Consider the following 17,898-nt stretch of genomic DNA (forward strand, 5'->3'; position numbering starts at 1 on the left):
TTGCTGGCTCTCTCTCTCCCTCTCTCTCTCCCTATATTTAGCTCTGAATGGAGAAAGATTTCACAGACGCTCTGCCTGGTGCTCAAGGCTCAGTCAGTGTTTCCATTAGAAACCCTGGGGTCCAATCCTGCTTGCTGCCTCCCGGCACAGTGACAAAACCTTCCCTGCTGACTCCAGCACAGCCACGCTGGATTTGTACCCGCAGAGATGAGATCAGGATCTGGCCTCAGGTTTTGATGGGTTTGTAACTTGGCAGATACAACTTGGCTGATTCAATTCATTTTGGGCTAAAACTCCACCTACAAGTTCCCAGCCTGGGAGACATTAAAGACAAATTATTATGAAGTTTCATACACTTTTTAAAGGAAAATTATCACTTAAGCCTAATTTTTACAGAAGAACCTGGCAGACTGATCCTTTCTATTTTAGGGTACTTTTAGGCTACGCACCACTCAGGATCGCTTTCTGCTTTGCTCACAGAATGCATGGCCAAAGTGGAGTACTCCGTCCTCCATAGAAAAAGAGCACCAGATCACAGCTAAGAGCAGAGACTGCCAGCCTAGTGGGGAGAGAGGAGGTAACAAACAGAGGAAGCAGTGCACGGGCACTGTCCAAGCAGCGCCCACACCTCCAAAGCAGGGCTAGCTCAGCATCAGCCCAGGGCTTGGACGACCTCAAAGCACTCTGTGCAGGAACTCTCTGCTTGCCCTGCACCAGCGCTCTGCTCTCTTCTCTGCAGGGCTGTCTGACTTTCCTCCATGTGCTTTTCCTTAAATGTAAAATGGAAGGGGCTTTCAGCCGCAGTGTTTATGGTTGCTCTTGATGTAATGGAAAAGCACCAGACAGGAGCTACTGAACACCAGTGCTGTGATTGCAGGCTGACATGTTTTCCAGTGGATTTTGGCTGGTTCCTTCAGCTGTGTGCAGGCTGGAAGGGCCTCCCTCCAATCTCATACAGAGCCCAAAGGGGCTGCAAATTCAACAGGTTCCCCAAGGCAGGAAGGCTGATTTCCTTTGCAGAGTTCAAATCCAGATGGTCAGATACTCCTTCCAAGCTCAGAAAACCTGTTTTAAAAGGCCAGTATTCTCAACAGCCATTCTGCATCCCTTTGGAAGCACTGTTCCTACATCCAATTTTCAAGCTGCTCTGCAGTCACTCAGACCAAAAACGGTCAGTGCAGCCCTGGATGCTGACTGTGCTCAGGAAGGGAGGATGGCTGAGTTTGCTTTGAGATACGAGGCTTGTTCTTGCCGTGACAGTGCCCAGGTTTCATAGTAAGGGATAACCATGTCCAACCCCTGAGGAAAAAGCAGCACCAAGGAAAACAGCAGTGATGAGCTCAGGTCCCTTTCCCTGGTCCTGCTGCAGAGAACTGGAGCAGTTTGTTGTCTTCCATGTAGAGTCCCAGTGAGATGCTGTGATTGTGCCATGCCTGGTGCTCTGCAGTCGTTCTGCTGATTTCAGATAACTGTACCTGCTTTGCAACCTGGGGTTCCTGCAGGGCTGCAGGTTGCCTATTGCTGCATGCAGCTGCACAAGCGCAGAGCGCTGCCCTGAGAGCTCGGCAAAGAGATGTGGACACACAGGGAGGAATCCCCTTGCCAAAGGCCCAAAGAGGAACCCCCCCAGGACTGTTCAGGAATGCAAAGTTATTGAGGCGCAGCCCTCAAGGGCAGGGGTAAATGTTACAAGTGTTAAATGAGGGCTTGTGCACGCACAGATGTTACACTGGTTTGACTTGAACTGGGTTGCATGCCCAAACAACAGGATTAGTGCTGAGTTAAGGTTGCCTACACCCAATATTACACCAGCATAGCTGCATCAATGCCGTGTTACGTTTTCCTTGCAGCCACAGCATTTCCAGGGCTTCAGTGGAGTTTCAATGCATACTTTTTTCTTTGCTTCTGTAATAAAAGGGGGAAGGGTTGGCTCTGCCTGGACAAGGGGCTGAGATTCATGCTCTGCACCTCAAGGAGCAGCTGTACCCCTCCTGGGTGACACCACCACCCCACGCTGTAGGGACAGCAGTGGCTGTGCCCTATGAGTAGCAGGGTGGGGCACACCCCCCCGTCACATGTCACCAACGACAGTGACCACAAGGAACCCCGAGCTCTGCTCCAGAGATTTTGTGCCCCATGCTCGCAGCAGGAAGGACTTTCTGTGCATCCTGTTTTGCAGTGACCACACTGCCAGGGGAGCTGGGGGTGTCCCAGATGCATCCATCATGAGGGAGCAACTTACACTGCTCGAGGAAATCTGTACCACCACAGCAGGGGTGCAGTATGTGCAGAAGGGGGTACACAGATTTTGGGGGTGCAGGCACAGCGCTTGGTGGTGCGTGCACTGCACTGCCCAAGGGAGGATCCGCAGTGCCAGGAGTGCACACAATGCCGCCCTGCAGCCGCGCACCCTGGACGTACCGCTCGAGGTGGGGGGCACACACGGACCACCGTGCTTGGAGGGGGGTCCTCTGTCCCCACGGGTTCGTGCACCACTTGCAGCTGCTCCACGTGGGTGACACTGCACGGACACCCACCTCCTGGGTGTACATCTGTACTGCTCGGGGGTTGGTGGTGGGGGTTGCCTATGGGGAAGCCCACGACGTATGGAGGTACACGTACCGGCACCGGGGTTCACCTGTACTACTCGACGGTGCTTCCTGGGGTAGAGGGGCAGTGTCCGCGGGGCGCACCGATACCGCCCGAGCACGCACCCGCCCCGCAGCGCCCAGGGGACGCAGCCCCGCCCGCCGCCTCCCGTCCCCCTTAAGCAGCGGACGGGGCGGGCCGCCACCTTAAGGCAGCCCCTCCCCCGGCAGGCCCGGCCCGGGTTGCCATGACAAGCATTTTCTCCCGCTAGCTCTGCAGCCGCCGCCGCCCTCCTTATGGCCGCCCGCGGGGGCTCCGCCGACAGTCGGGACGGGGCGCCGCGCCGGTGAGTGCGGGACCGAGGCGGAGGGAGCGAGAGGGGGGGGGGGGGTTAATTCCCAGGGTGCCCCTTTGGGTGGGGCGGGTGTAGGCGGCGGTGCTGCCTTCGAGGTTCCGTTGGGGGGGAGCGTCCCGCGGAAGGAGCGCGCGGGTTTCGCCTTCCATAACGCTGCAGCTGCTGCGGGGTCGGCTGTTGGAGACAGTGGGGGAACGTCGGTTGGGAGGAAGGACACGGGACCGGCGCAGCAGGTGGGAGGGAGCGGGGGGACGGGGAGTTGTTCTGCCGTCGGAATCTGGGGAGCGTGGGGGCCACGCGCATCTCCCGGGTCCGAGCGGATCGCGGAGCGGTTCGGGGGGTGGCCGTGACACCCCGGGGCTGTGCGAACTCGGGCGGGGGGGAGGGAGGCGGTGGGGAGGGGGGAGCGCTCCGGCTGTAACAGCCGCCCACCACTTGTTGCTGCCCTTGGGAACAACCCTTGGGGGAGCCGGGGGAGGGGGGGGGTTGCGCGGCGTTCCCGCGTGGCAGAGCGGCGTGGGGGGGGCGGGCGCAGCTCGTGGATGCGGCCGTGGCCGGAGGGAAAGGCTGAGCGGGGTCGGAGGGGGAGCGCCTTGCGGCAGCCCGAGGGCAGCGCCGGGAGGTTCCGCAGGGGCGGCTCCTCCTCGGCCCGGGGCTGGGAGCCGCTCCCCGCCTGCGGCAGCGCTGGGTGGGGCAGGGGCTGCGGGCACGGTCCGGGCCGCGGGGGCTGCACGGCCCCCCTGTTCCCGGTCGTTCTGCATGCGGGCGGGGAGGAAGCGAGGGGATGGACAATGGGTTATTGTCCTCTTATCTCCGGAGACCTGAGGGCGGGGGGGTTGCTCGGCTCGCGGACCTGTTTGCGCCGCGGGGCGGGGCACCTCTCTGCATTCCCCCCCTCCCGCCCCCAAATGGGCGCAGCGCTCCCGGTAACCGCTCGCGTTGACTGCGCGGCTGCAGCCGCTGCGCTCAATGTGAACACCGAAACGCACCTGAATCGTTAAGCAGCGAACGAGCGGGGCTAACTAACACCCCCGGCTCTCCCCGCTCCCAGCCCAGCTCGATCCTTCCCCGCGGGGCGCAGCCTCCCCTGAGCCGCCCGCCGCTGTCCGGAGCGCTGCGCTCCGCGCTGAGCATCGCCGTATCCGCTCGTGCGGCGCTCCGGCCCCGGGCTCAGCGGCTGCGGGGAGGGACCGCTGCGCGCTGCCATTGTTGTGCGGCAGAAGGCAGCAGGGTGGAGCCGTGAGTGAGGAATTCCCCCTTCCCCGAGGCCTTCCCTGGCTGCTGCGGTGCCCCGGGAGCTGCGTGCACCCTCTCAGCTTCCCTTGGTTCCCCGCGTTCTCCCATTTTCGTTCTCTCTCTTAATTAATCTGTGCATATATAAGTATATCCGCGCGAGTATACATATGCATAAAATTTATTTCCCCTTGCTGTGCCGTGAGCACAGTTTGCTCACAACATTTCCACCGCCTGTTGCTGCAGTGCTGTGAGCAGCCCGCAGGGATCTGCTGCCCTGTGCTGCAGACGCTGCTGCTGCTGGCTGCTCCCCCCAGCCTGGATCCCTCCCAGCTGTGTTCTGCAAATCAGTGCTGCTCTCTGAGCCATCTGGAAGCTGTGCTGCTCAGCATGGCTGGAGCGATGGATGCGTATCCATAGGGGTGGCTGCTGCAGTGCATGGAGGTGATGCTGTCTCCCAAATTCCTCTGCCTTTTTGGAGGCTTCTGGGATTGGATCCCAGGGATGTGACATGAGCATGGGATGCTGCTGCCTGATGGCTGGTTGAGGTGGTGGAGGCAGCGGTGTCTCTTCTGTTGTACAGGTGGAGAATTGGTGCATGGAAAGGGAAATAAATGGGACTGGGTGAGCAAGGAGAGGGAGCCCATCCCTCTTTCCTCTCACCGAGCCAGTGGGCATCAGTCCTGTGGTGATGGGGATACTCCTGGTATAAGAAGCTCTGAGCTTCGGGCTTAAGTAGGATGGAGCACCTCTCTGCATCCCTGCTTGCAGGGTCAGTGTGTGCAGAGCTCCTGCAGTAAGGAGGGGTTGCAGCCCCGGCCTGGGGCTCCTGGCTCCTCATGCCCAGTGTGGGGCTGTGTGGGAGCTGCATCCCTGCCACCTCCTGCTGGAGCTTCCTGAGCTGATGAGACATCCTACTTTGATGTTTTAATGAGTTGCTTTTGGCTTTAATGCAGAAGAGTAATAGAGTTTCCATGGTCTTATAGACCCTACTTCTATATTTGTTAGTTGGAAAAGGGGAAGGGAAGGGGAGGGGGAAAAAAAAAAGGAAATGCTTGGCACTTGTAGAGTGCGTGGCACACTGCTGGTGTGCTACCCACCTGTGTCACTCACCAGGACGGGACTCCCTGACGCTCAATGAGCTCAGTGAGACACTGTGTGGCGTCCTGCCCTGGGGAGCTGCTGAGCTTTGCTTGCAGGAGGTGTGGGTTGTGGGGCACGAGCATCCCTGTGGCACATGCAGAAGGACGCGGGGACCCTGGAGTGGCGTGCGGGGTGTGGAGGTTTGGCAGTGGTTTGTGCTGACGGAGAAACTTTTCCTTCCGTGGCAGGGATGAGTCGGCAGTGGGCTGGGAACCAGCGGAGCTCTGGCATCCACGGGTTGTGTGAAAATCTCTGTCCCTGTATTATTTTTAATGTCCCAAGCGTGTGTATTCCCACCTACTGAAGTGACTGGGATGTGGAAAGCAGTGGGCGGAAGCCCTACCCGGAAGAGTTTGTCCGGCAGGGAGGAGGGATCCTTGCCTGCTCCCTCCTGCTCGTGGCACAGCGCTGTCCCTCTCCTGTCCATGCAGATCTGCCACCTCCCAGTCTGCTTCTGTCTCCTTGAATGCAGAAAGGTCAGCGCAGCACCCAGAGCTGGGAATACACAGGAGCTGTGTGCTGTGGGTCCTGACCCCAGCATCTTCTCCATAGGCAGAGGAAGGCTCGGTGCTGATCTGTGCTGAGGTTGGCTGGAAGCTGAGATGATCCATTCAGACTTGTTCTGACTGGGAACCAGCAGCAAAGCTCCAGCTCTCTCTGGGCTAAAAATAAGCCGGTGGGGCCGGGGGAAGCAGTGGGATGGCTCAGCCCCGCTGGGGGGTCTGGCTGGGGCTCCCTGTGACCTTTGCTCTTTGAACGCTGGATTTGCTGGTCAGATTTGCTGCTCCAGGCTCAGATTTCTGGTAGAAGGTGTCTGATTTTTCAGCGCGATTCCTTGTGATGGTCGTTAGGGATCCTGAGCTTGGCTATCCCTTCCCTTATACTGGCTCTGCACCCAGGGCTTGTGCATGGCTTTCTGTTTGCTCCTTCTGAAATGCCCGTGTCCTGTCCAAGCCCTCCTGCCGGCCAAGTGCCGCTCCTGCTCCTGATCTCCCTCTTCCCACCTCCTTGAAAGCTGCTCAGGAATTACCCTGGGTTGTCAGAGTGCTTCATTTGTTCCGAGCAGATCTCGGGCTGCAGCTCGCTGATGCTTTCAGCTGATGGTGGGAAAGCTGCTCTGGTGCTCATGCCATTGCTCAGGCTGTCACCACTGTGGGCAGTGGGATATGAAGACAGGCGTGGGGATGGTTCTGTTCCTGAACACCTGGTGGTTTGTGTGCTCTGTCCTGGGTGTCTTTGTGAAGATGTGTCTCCATGTCAGCACTGCAGGGCTGCTGCTGCCCCCCACATTGCATGGACTGTCTCCGTGACCCAAAGCTGCTGCGTCCCAGGCTGTGCTGCAAGCTATGAAGCTGCCTGGCTGTGCTCTGCAGGGTGATGGTGCCAGCTATTTTTAGGTGTCAGGACTCAGCTTGGCTAAATGGTATCTTTTGAGTTTTATTTGTGGGAGGAGGGGTGAGATGTTGTTATTTCCAAAATGACAAGTTGCTTGTAACGCTGATCCCAATGGGACCAGCCAAAAGCAAAGGGGCTGAAGCAGCTGACTGCACTCCAGCAGCATTGCCTTGTCGGAGAGCACTGGACTGTGCAGCCCATGAGGAATCCTTCCTCATCCCACTGCCGGTTCCCATGTGTTTGGGATGCTCTGTGCCCCCAGGTGTCACCTCATCCAGGCATCTGCATGCATCAGGTTGGAGGTGCAGGTGGGCGGCATCCCCTTGTTTCTCTTCCCTGCAGCATCTGCCCATTGCTCTGCAGGGCAGCAGCTGGGGGTTCCTCTCACTCCTGCAGTTGGACGTGAAATGCATCACATCCACATGAGATGCTGCAGATGGTGCTGCAGAAGTGCAGGGGGAACGTGTGCTGTGCTGCTCAGGGCTTGTGGCGCTCCCCACTCTGTCTGGTGCTTGCTTCAGGGGATGACCCTTTTCCTTTTGGAAAGGATGCTGAGGGATCCTCCCTTCCTCCTGCTTCCCTGGATGCAGCTGCCTGCATGGAGTGGCCTCGCTGTTCCTCAGCCCTGCAGCATCCCCTGACACCCTCCTGCCAAGAAGGCTGCCTGGAGCCTGTCTGCATGCAGAGAGGCAGTGGGGAGGACAAGGATGCCTTGTACACCCCGGTGCCAAGCTCACAGAGCTGCCTGCTTTGTTTCAGGCTGCTCTGTGCCTGCTGCTGCAGCAATCTTCTGCCCTCTCACTGCTCTTCCCAGGCTGGAGCCCACTGCTATGGATGTCTGTGGGGGGTGGGTGCTGGCTGTGGTCTGGTGGGCACAGAGTGGTCTGTGCCTGGCTGTCACCTTGTGTGACTGCGGTCACAGAGCCGTGTTTGGTTGCTGGATTTGAGCTCACAGGGGCACAGCTTGCCGGGGGGATTTGTGGCACAGACATGTGGGTGTCTTCCCTGCTCAGCCCACATCTGGGTGGAGGGTGCAGGAGGAGGGATTGCCCCGGACATCAGTTTACCATTCTTTGCTGTGGTTTTGCTTCAGTAGCTCTTCTCCCTCCACAGGATGTGGGGACCCCAATGCGCAGCCCAGTGGCGTTGTGTGTTATCCCGAGCTGGGGTGGGCTGTTCCTTCCCTGCCCCTCCCATGGCCTATCTGGTTCTCACCTATTGGTACATGCTTTCCAGGCTCTGATTTGCCTCTTCCGCAAAGCTGCCACTCTGTCTTGCTGTGATCTCTCGATGATAACGCAGAGCTTCGTACTGCAAAGGGTCTAATTTGCTGCCTGGGCTGCAGCCTTTCTTCCCTCATATAAATATTGCCTTTTGGTCTTCTGCATCTCTCCTTCTCTCCCTCATTCCCTTTAATTAGACTTCTTACTGCATGGAACAGTTTGCAGTTATATATGGAAAACAGCCTACACTTTCCCAGGAGCGGGGCATGTTGGGAAGGGAAGCGGTAAGCAGCTGGGGAGCGGTGTGTTTTTCCTCTTGCTCCTTACTGACGGCTTTGCTTTATAACCCTTTGGGATGGGGAGAGGGGCTCAGAGCGCAGATATCTCTCAGTGCTCCCAGTGCTGGAGGTCCCCTGTGCTGGGTTGCACCCCATAATCTGGGGGATGCGCTGCTCATCCCATGGTGTCCACCAAGAGCTTTGTCCCCTGCCTCAGTTTCTCCTGCTGTCATCAAGAAGGATTTTTTTATTTAATGTGTCTGTTTTATTTCTTGTTTGTGCTTTCTCTTTTTGCTGATGGTATAGGCAGAAGCATTGCATCGTGCTGGCACGGGTCAGTGCTGCAGCATTGCTCCGGTGGGATGGGGATTTGGTCTCACTGGTGTGAGATGCTGCAGGACCCCTGCTGTGTGCCCACTTGTGGGTGCTGGGGGAGGGCATGGCGCTCACAGCACCGCTGCTTATCCCTCTGCTCACAGGAGGAAGTGCTGGGGCCTATTTTAAACCCCCAGGGATGTGAAGGGTAGGAATCCCCTGTCCCTGTGTAATACTGCTAAAAATACCATGGCTGTGCCCATGTGGCCCCAGCTGATCGCTCTCCTTCTCTGGGTGTTGTTTTGCCCATGAGATGCCCTCATGCTCTGCAGGTCGGTGCCTGCCTGCTGCTCTCGTTTCATTTTAAGTGGAGCTGTTAGCCTGCTCCCTGTGTAGGGCGATGCTGGGGCTGCCTCAGTTCCCCCAGCGGTGTGTAGTGCAGGGGAGCAGTGCTGCCCTGGGATACTGCTGCACTGTGGGGAGCACTCAGGAAATGCAATGTGGGGAGCTCTGCTTTCTGAGCAGTTAGAGCCCAAACCTCAGCTGTGTCAGAACTGTCTGCCTCTCACCACAAGGGAACTGCCCAACAGATGGATCTGAATGGGCAGAAAGCCACAGGAGTGAAGGGTTGCCCAACAGGTGGCTTGCTGGTGCCATATTGCCACATGAAGTGCTGGGGCAGGAGGAACCTGTTTCCTAGTGCTGAGTGGGATGGAGAAGCGGAGGACAAAGGCTGTCCTGCCCTGTCCCTGTGCCCGTGGGGCTGCAGAACCCAGGGGTTCTAGCACCCAGTGCTGAGGGAGATAGTGCCCCATGGTGGTGCTGCTGGTGCAGGAGGGGCTGCTTTGTGTGAATTCCTGTGTTCCTCCACCAACCCTGCTGCCCATGTTACCTTGTAAAGCACAAAAGAATAATGAGAGGAGCTCGGGTGATTTAGTGCAGGCGCCGAGAGAGAAATACCAAGGCCTTAGATGGAAACATTCCCCTTGACAGCTCGCCTGGAGACTCCCTCTGTTTTCTTTTTTCCACCCCCCTGAAATTCCTCTCCTCTGTGTCCTGCAGCTGCAGGAAAACCCTGTGGCATACGTGCATTCCTGAGCCCCCAGTGCAGGGCTCCTGGTCCCGCTGTGCTACACGGATGCACCATGCAGGAGCCCTGCTCTGGGCATGGTGGATTTTGAGGAACTGTGTGGCAGTATCTGAGTGTGGTGTGTGCTGCTGTGGTGTGTCTGCTGCTCTTTTTTGTAAGGGCTAATTGCTACCTCGGGCATGTGGGGAAAAAAAGTTTTCCTACCTTAGTTAACAAGAGGCAGAATGGGCATGAAGTGAGCAGCAGTGGTGTTAATTAGTGGGCTGCTGGCAGCTGCCGGCTCCCTGTGGAGTGATGTGCAAGGCAAGCTGCCCTTCATCTGCACTGGTCCTCCTTGTATCTTGGTTCACGTGGTGGGGGAAGGAAGAGGAAGATGTGCAGTGGTGTGGTGCTGTGGGCATGGGGTGCTGCTGCTGCCCCTGCTGGTGCTGTGGTGTGGTCATACAGTGTGTGTCCCTCTGGTTGCTGCTCATCTTCTGTCTCCCCAACTGTAGATTTTTGAGTGTGCTGGCAGGGATGCAGTGGTTGGTGATGGCTCATCCTGGGCTGCTCCAGATGTGAGAGGGCAGCAGGCTACCATGCACGCCTTGGGGCTGACTGGGCATCTCAGCACAGGAGGGGTTAAGCACAGCAAGGGGCAGGTGGCCCATGGGTGTTGCTGGGAACCAGAAGCAGAGCTGCTGCCATCTGCACATTGCAATTTGGTGAGTGTGCAGGGAGGGGCCTGGGGCTCCCTTGCTGGATTCAGGGTGTGGGGGGGGATTGGGGACCACGTGGGATGTGGAGCTCCCACCTGCAGCATTCTCTCCCTGCTGAGGAGCTGCAGACCAGGGAACTGTCCCCCCCTCCCCTCTCATCACAGTGGATGTGGCTCTGTGGGGGTCTGTGCTGGGGGGAGTGTTATTCTGCAACAGGGGAGCATTGTGCTCTCTCCTTGGATGCTTTTTCAATTTTTTTTTTTCCTTTCCTTTTTTCTCCCTGGTTTGGCAATGTAAGCAGTATCTCAGCCACAGCTTTACATTGACTTTTCCATTACAACCTTCAGGAGCAGTATTTCTAGCCCCTGTTGCTGGAACTGGGGAGGGGATGCCCCTCAGCAAGGATGGGACAGGGCAGCCGTGGGGGTCAGGGGTGGGGAGGGTGGGGGTGAGGAGCTCCATGAGTGGGGCCGATGTCTGCTCAGGGGGCTGCATCCTGCCTGCCCCAACTGAGGCTTGTTCTCCTCACCTTGGCTTTCTCCTGCATAATGCAGGAGTGCTGATTTTCCCCATCTGTCATGGGTAAAGGAACAGCTGTTTCAGGCTGGTTTGGCTCCTGGGTGCAGCTGGACTGACTTTGTGTTTGCTGTCCCTCTGCTCTCTGCAAGCATGCCTAACAGAGGTGAGGAGGGTTTGCCTTAAATCAGAGTGCAGGACATGGGAAGCACTGCTGTTGCTGTCCCAGGAGCATGCGGTGGCATTCAGCAGCACAGGAATGGGGATCTCCACACAGGTCTGCGTCCCTGATGTACGAGCAGCAGCTGCAGGCTGTGTTACATGGGCTGTAGTGCTGCCAGTCTCGTAGGCAGAGCTCTGTTGCCTTGGCATAAAGGTGTCCGGTGGGAATTGTCAAGCTGGTGCCATGCACCCAGTTTTTGTTGCAGCTTGGCTTTGCATCCTTGGGGAAGAAGTGGTGAGCTCTGGGCGCTTGCACTGCTTGTGCTATGGAGAGGCTGTGTGGTTGTGGTCTGCTCCCGGCTCCGGTGCCCCGTGGGTAGAGTCTGCCTTCTGCAGCCATGTCCCTCTCCTTGCTGCGTGCTTTCCTTTCCTCACATCTGACAGCAGATGGGCTCCTGCCCTTGTGCCAGTGGTTACTTTCTGCCTGGTGCCATTGCTGTGTACTGAGGCTGTGCTGGCATGCAGCCGCTCTCCCGGCCAGGATGGAGGTGTAGTGCAGCCGCTTATTATTCTGGGCAGGTTTGTCTGCAGCACTGCATCGGCTCCACGGCTGCCTCTTCCCTGCCGCCTGCATGCTCGCTCCCTCGGCTCCGTTCCTGGGTGTCCTTCCTGCCATCAGCGTCTGGTCTGGGGACACTGCTCGGGAGATGACACGATGCTGCTGGTCTGGGCTCCCCAGTTGTGTTCTCCCATCACAACTGTGTTCTCTTGCTCTGTAGGGTGCAGGCACCCAGTGCCTTGTCCTCCGGCAGAGGAGACCCTTGGACAACACTCCTTCATCTCAACTGCCTGGAGGCTCTGGAAACTCATTACAGAGGGATGGGCAGCCCTGAGGGCTGTGTTAGGGTGTTGGCTTTTGGGTAATCCCTAGTCCTGGCCAGGTCCTCCTTTATTTCTGATTGTCCGAGTGAGTCTGTGGGGCCAGTGCCGCTGCCAGGACTGAACAGCCATGGGCTCCTTCAGGGGGTAATTATGAGCTGAGCACGGTGGCATGAATTAGCTTTACCCTTTCAGCCATGGGGTGCTGATGCTTCAGATCTTGCCCTGCTATGTGGGTGCAGGGGGCAGAGCCACAGCATCTGTACAGCAGCGGTGGCACCACAGCCATGCCTTTGCATGGGACCCTCCTGTGATGTGGCATTCCAGGTTGGTTGGTGCTTGCTGCTAGCTCTGCGGTTGCCAGGGCAGAAGGAGGGGGCTAGGCTGTGGGTTAGAAGGAGGGAGCTGCTTTGTGCAGGTCCTGCTGCCCTGGGGGAGTGTCAAACTGCTGTGCCATTGGTTTGGTGTAAGGATGATGCTGAGATGTACAGGGCTGTTCCAGTGCCTGCCTGATGGGTTTGCTAAGGGCTGGGCACATCCATGTGCTTGCATTGAGTGTTCTTCTGCTGGGCTTTGGCTGCATACTCTGAGCCTCTGGGTGCTCAGTGACCGTACCTCTTTTATTCTCTTTAAGAAGAGGCTTTATTGTCCTTCTGCAGAGCCTCTCCTGCAGGGTTGGGGTTAGGGTTAGCATCCCTTGTGCTGAAACCATGTGCTGGAGCTGAGCAGGGGAGCAGAACTAGAGGTTACCTTCCTGGGGGAGAAGGCCGTTCTTTCCCCTAGCCCTTGCTGTGCTGCTATCCTGCTCCATCTCCCAGGCTGCCACCAGTGTTGCTTTTTCCTGCTCCTGATGCCAGGGGAGGGGATGCTGTGGGACTGAGCCATCGTCTGTCCAGCAGCGTTTTGGCACTTTGAGAGATGTCCTTAATGCATAAGCTTCTGTGCTGGAGAGATGTGTGAATTTCTGTTGTATCCTGACAGATCTTACTAGCAATCAGAAACCAGCTTGGTGCTGTGAATCCCCACCTGTCAGACACCTGAGGATGCTTTCTGTACCTGCTATGACCAGGCACTCCTGCCCAGGGACCACGGTGTAGGGAGGAAACAGCTGCTTTCCACTGCTGAGATGTATTTTTAAACCCAACTCAATGGGAGCGTGTTCTGGGCTGCCCAGCTGTGGGCTGAGCGGAGAACCACCTGGCTGCCCTTCCTGCCCCCAGCTCCATTCAACACACGGTTTTGCTCAAACAAAGCCAAATCCCAGTGTTATGCAGGGCCAGGAGATCAAGCAGGGCTGGTGTGTATCCCCAAACCCCACCTCCTCCTATTTCCATCTGCTGTCCCTGTGGTATGTGTTTCTTTACAGCCCTCCCCATGGCCATCTCCTAATTTTGCTGTCCTTTTCTGCAGCTCCAGTTGCTGTGGTATCCAGGGAGCCCTCCTCCTCCAGCAGGAGATGCACGACGGCCGTTGCTAAGGTTGCCTCCGCGGTAACATGCACATCCTGTTTACACCTTCCTCCAGAGGACTTGGGCTTGGTTAGAGGTACCACTGCACCCAGCCCACCCCAACAGACAGGGACATCTGTGGGGCCACCCCCATCTCCCTTCAAAAGCAAACCTTTCTGGCTGTGTCCTCGGTGAGATGACAAACAACGTGGCTGACCATCACCCTGGGAACTCAGTTGCTGAAGGCAACCATGAGGGGGACTTTGGTTGCTCCATGGTGGAGCTCAGGAATCTCATGGAACTGCGGAGCGCTGAGGCAGTCGCCCGGATCAGCGACTCCTATGGCAGCGTGCAGACTGTCTGCAAGAGGCTGAAGACGTCGCCGGTTGAGGGTAAGTGGCCACTTGGCCAGATGTGATGTGTGGAGCTCAAGCCTTTAAAGGCTTTCAAGCAGCCACTGTGATGCTGCTCACCCAGCTGCTGGTGGAGTTCAGGCACGGTCCCATTGCACTGCACATCTGCCATGAGCTTTTTGGGATGCAACGTATTGCATCCCAATGAATGAAGGGTGGCTGGTGGGGCTGAAGCTCCACTCCTTGCCCTGCTGCCCCCCCCACATGTGGCACTGGCTTTGCTCAGTGATTCACAGTGGGGCTGCATGGGGTTTTAGTTGTTCTTGTGATGTGAGCATCTCAACCCAAAGTGCTGGTGGTGACAGGGAGATGTGCTTCCTTCCCACTGATTTAGGGCTTCTCAAGCAGCTGCAGGAGTTGGGAATGTGACTGAGTTGTTCTGAGCCCCATAGGATAGAGTGCAGTGGTGGATTTTGTGCTGGCTGCTTTCTGGGAAGTTGTGGTAGAAGGATGTCACTGGAATATTACCTCCCCCCATGGTGTGGGACAGAGTTTTTGGGCCCTCCATGTGGTGCTGTGGCATGGGGCAGCTTTGTGCTTTGAGCCTTTTCCATGGTTTTGAAAGGGGCACAAAGGGAGAAATGCCCTAATTGCAGCACTGAGGGCTGTGGGAATGGCGTGGGCAGGTTGCAGCCCTGTGGGGGTATGGAATGGGGCTGTGTGGTTTGCCAGTGCTGTGAGCTGGGTTAGTGTGTTTCCCAGCTGTGAGCTGGACCAGGAAGGTCCAGACAATCCCGGGATGTCATTAGAGGAGGAGGGGAGTCCCAGTGGAAATACCAAGTCCAGATCACAAAACAATGCATTTTGGCCATGCCAAAAGGTGAGTATGTTTTTGGGAGTGGGTGGAGGGGTGAGAAGTGAACCCAAAGAGCTCTGTCTTGGCCTTGGGGCTTGCATAAGGAACGGGCACTGTTTGATCCCAAAGGCAGCTTACAGGCCTGAGCCCCTGCCTTCATACAAGGCTGTTGGTTGTGTTCATATCCCTCTATTCTGTGCTTTAGGTGTGCTCCTGTCCTCCCCTTGTGCGGAGGTAATCTTTGTTGTCTGTCCTACTGAGCTTGGTGTGGATAGAAAGGTGATTTCCTATGAGCTAAGGCTGTAGGAAGAGCACTGCTCTCTATTCACACCTGAGTCTGGCAGCTGCTGCCTCCTTCCTCCTGGCCCCTACTCCAAGGCTGCAGCAAGGAGTCTGCTTTGGGGGGCTCCTAGTGGGGAGTATGGCTCTGCTGCTTTCCTCCTGCTTTGTGGAGCTGTCCTGCACACAGCTCTTCTCCTTGGGGGGACTGTGACTCCTAAAAAAAAATAAAATAAAAGGGAGAGGAAAAAAGCTGAAAGCTGATGGACTCTGTCTGCCCTGTTGCCCCAGGAGGATGTGGGGCAGCTCTAGAGGAGTCTCTTGCAGGTAAGTTTGGAGGTTCCACGTGTGCACCCTCCGGGCCCCACAGCCTCCAGCTGTGACGCTGCAATGAGTCAAGCGTGGCTCTTAGCGAGATTTTCCATCCCTACCACATGGGCAGGGCTGGGTGAAGCCGCGGGGCTGGGAGATCCCGCTCTGAGTGCTGGGTGGGAACACGGGGTTAGTCACAGGGAAGGGGTGCGTGTGGGAAGGCGCACAGAGCTCCTCCTGCTGCTTCCTCCACGGGGTGCAGCAGGGGCTGGGCATTACAGCTGCTCTCCTGCTGCATTTTGGGAGCTGGCAGCGGCCCTGGCCTGTGCTTAAGGTGGAGAGCATGGAGGTGGGTGTGGGGATGGGGCTGCTCTCAGCACTGCTCCCCAGAAGCTGTCAGGGTTCAGGTGGCTCTGGACACTGCTCCTGCTGTCAGATTTACAGTTAATTTGATGCAGTGTGTAAACAAACCGGCCAGTGCCAACTGGCATGGCTCTGTGTGTGCCCCAGGTGTCCCTCCCTGTGCTGCACAGGAGCTGTACTCTGCTCAGCTGGAGGGGATGTGGTGGCTGCGCTGCTGTTTGGTCACATCTTGCCTTGTTCCCCTCCCCAGGTCTGTCTGGGAACCCAACTGACCTGGAGAAGAGGAGGCAGGTGTTCGGCCAGAACTTCATTCCTCCCAAGAAAGCCAAGACGTTCCTGCAGTTAGTGTGGGAGGCACTCCAGGACGTCACCCTGATCATCTTGGAAATAGCAGCCATAATCTCTCTGGGGCTGTCGTTCTACCATCCCCCAGGTGGCGACAATGAACGTGAGTGGTGGGACAAAATCAGGGGACCCATGGGGTAAGCTGCAGTGCCTTTGGGCCGTTCTGTTTTCACTTGCTCTTGATATGGTGGCTTCTCTCCTCCCATCCATGTAAGGGGGATGGGCGCTGACGGGTGTCTGGATGCAGCATCACTGCAGCGTTGCTCAGAGCTGCTCCTTGCTGGTCCCCATGAATGCACAGAGACCAGGGGTCTGGTGGCCCAACCCATGTGTTGTTTTGTGGTTTGGCGCACAGAGGGATGGGGCTGAATGCTCATGAGCACCTGCCCAGATCACAGAGTCACAGGGGCTGGAAGGGACCTCTAAAGGTCAACCAGGCCAGCCTCCCTGCCGAAGCAGGTTCCTTACAACAGGTCGCACAGGTAGGCATCCAGACAGATACTGAATAATTCCAGGGGAGACTCCACGACCTCTCTGGGCAGCCTGTTCCAGTGCTCCTTCACTCTGACAGTAAACTAGTTCTTCCTTGTGTTAATGTGGAATTTTATGTACTTCAGTTACTGCCCATTCCCCTTTCTTCTATTGCTGCTCGCTACTGAAGAGTTCATCCGCATCAACTCGACTCCCATACTGGATACTTATAAACAGTGATGAGGTTCCCCCCTCTGCCTTCCTCCTCCAGACTGAACAGCTCCGGAGCTCTCAGCCTTTCCTGTACCAGAAATGCTCCAGGCCCTTTAAAATCATATTTGTCGCCCTCTGCTGGGCTCTCCAGCAGTTTTGTGTCTGCCTGGAAATGGGAGCACAGCACTGGGCACAGCATTCCAGCTGTGGCCTCTCCACACTGAGCTGTGAAGCCCCTCACCAGGGTGGCCGTGGTCTGTGACACACACACACATATATATCTATATCTATCTATATAGCTGGCCACATTGGCTATCAAGACACACTGATGGCACATGGTCAGCTGTTGGTCAGCAAGGGTACCACTGACCTTCTTGGTCACCAGAGCATGCTGTGGGCTCATGATCACCCTGTTTGGCCCCCATGGACCCCAGATCCTTCTCTACAGAGCTCTTCTCTGGCAGCTCAGATCTGGCAGTGCTCCTTACAGCTGTGATGCCCCATGGTGGCTGAGCCATGCCATAGCACAGTTCCTTTTTTCCCCCTCTGTACAACGTGTTCTCCTCTCTGGTGGCAGTGTGTGGGCAATCATCAGGTGGCGTGGAGGATGAGGGCGAGGCGCAGGCTGGCTGGATCGAGGGGGCAGCCATCCTGTTTTCAGTCATTATTGTGGTGCTGGTGACCGCCTTCAACGACTGGAGCAAAGAAAAGCAGTTCCGTGGCCTCCAGAGCCGCATCGAGCAAGAGCAGAAGTTCACAGTGATCCGCAAAGGGCAGGTGATTCAGATCCCTGTGGCAGAGATCGTGGTGGGAGACATCGCACAGATCAAGTATGGTGAGTGGGGCAAGGGTGGCCTGATTGTGCCCCATGGCATGTGGAGGTTGGGAGCAATGGGATGGAACTCTGCAGCTCCAGCAGGGTGATTGGGACTGAGGTCAGCACATGGCTTTGGGCTGCTCCAGCACCGACTGTGTCCTTGTTGGAGATCATTTCCCTAGCAAGGGGTGTTCTGATGCAGCCCTTGGCCGAAGCCAGGCCCTGCTCCTTGCTCACCCAGCACTCATTGCCTGCAGCTCCCATCAGGAACAAGGGTTTTCTTGCGTGGTGCTGATTTTTACCTGGAGCTTTCTGCTGCCCCTGCAGTTGTACATTTGTGCAATGATTTGGATGCATTGAGACTTTGGGAATAAGGGATATTGATTCATTAAAAGCAAACATAGGGATGCACTGCCAGATGGAGTGAAAGGCCTCAAAACTAGTGCCTTTATGCATCAGTGAGCTACTGGAGATCAGTGTTTAATCCCTAGGCTTTACTTCTTTAAACTGGGACAAGTTTCTTGAGCCCTTTTTCTAACACAGAATTCTCCCTTGGGTACAGCTG

At 56.7% G+C, this 17,898-nt stretch overlaps 1 protein-coding gene across 10 annotated transcripts in view; it reads left to right on the forward strand.

The window, feature by feature from the left end:
* The first annotated feature begins 2,775 nt into the window (after positions 1-2,775).
* The window catches only part of ATP2B4 (ATPase plasma membrane Ca2+ transporting 4), a 34,906-nt gene continuing 19,783 nt past the window's right edge, over positions 2,776-17,898 (forward strand). For 4 of the 10 annotated variants that reach the window (XM_085526963.1, XM_015885298.2, XM_085526968.1 and 1 more), the window contains exons 1-4: positions 2,805-2,935; positions 13,287-13,716; positions 15,738-15,935; positions 17,094-17,351. In XM_085526963.1, the coding sequence (XP_085383089.1) occupies positions 13,521-13,716; positions 15,738-15,935; positions 17,094-17,351 (652 nt within the window). In that variant the 5' untranslated portion in view covers positions 2,805-2,935; positions 13,287-13,520. Of the gene's footprint in view, positions 2,936-3,003; positions 3,178-13,286; positions 13,717-15,737; positions 15,936-17,093; positions 17,352-17,898 lie in introns of those variants that run through there. The other 6 variants (XM_015885301.3, XM_085526966.1, XM_015885299.3 and 3 more) reach the window with 6 other exon arrangements.

Source organism: Coturnix japonica, chromosome 38 (assembly GCF_054131305.1).
Source record: "Coturnix japonica strain WE chromosome 38, WE-NBRP24, whole genome shotgun sequence".
NCBI lineage: Eukaryota > Metazoa > Chordata > Aves > Galliformes > Phasianidae > Coturnix > Coturnix japonica.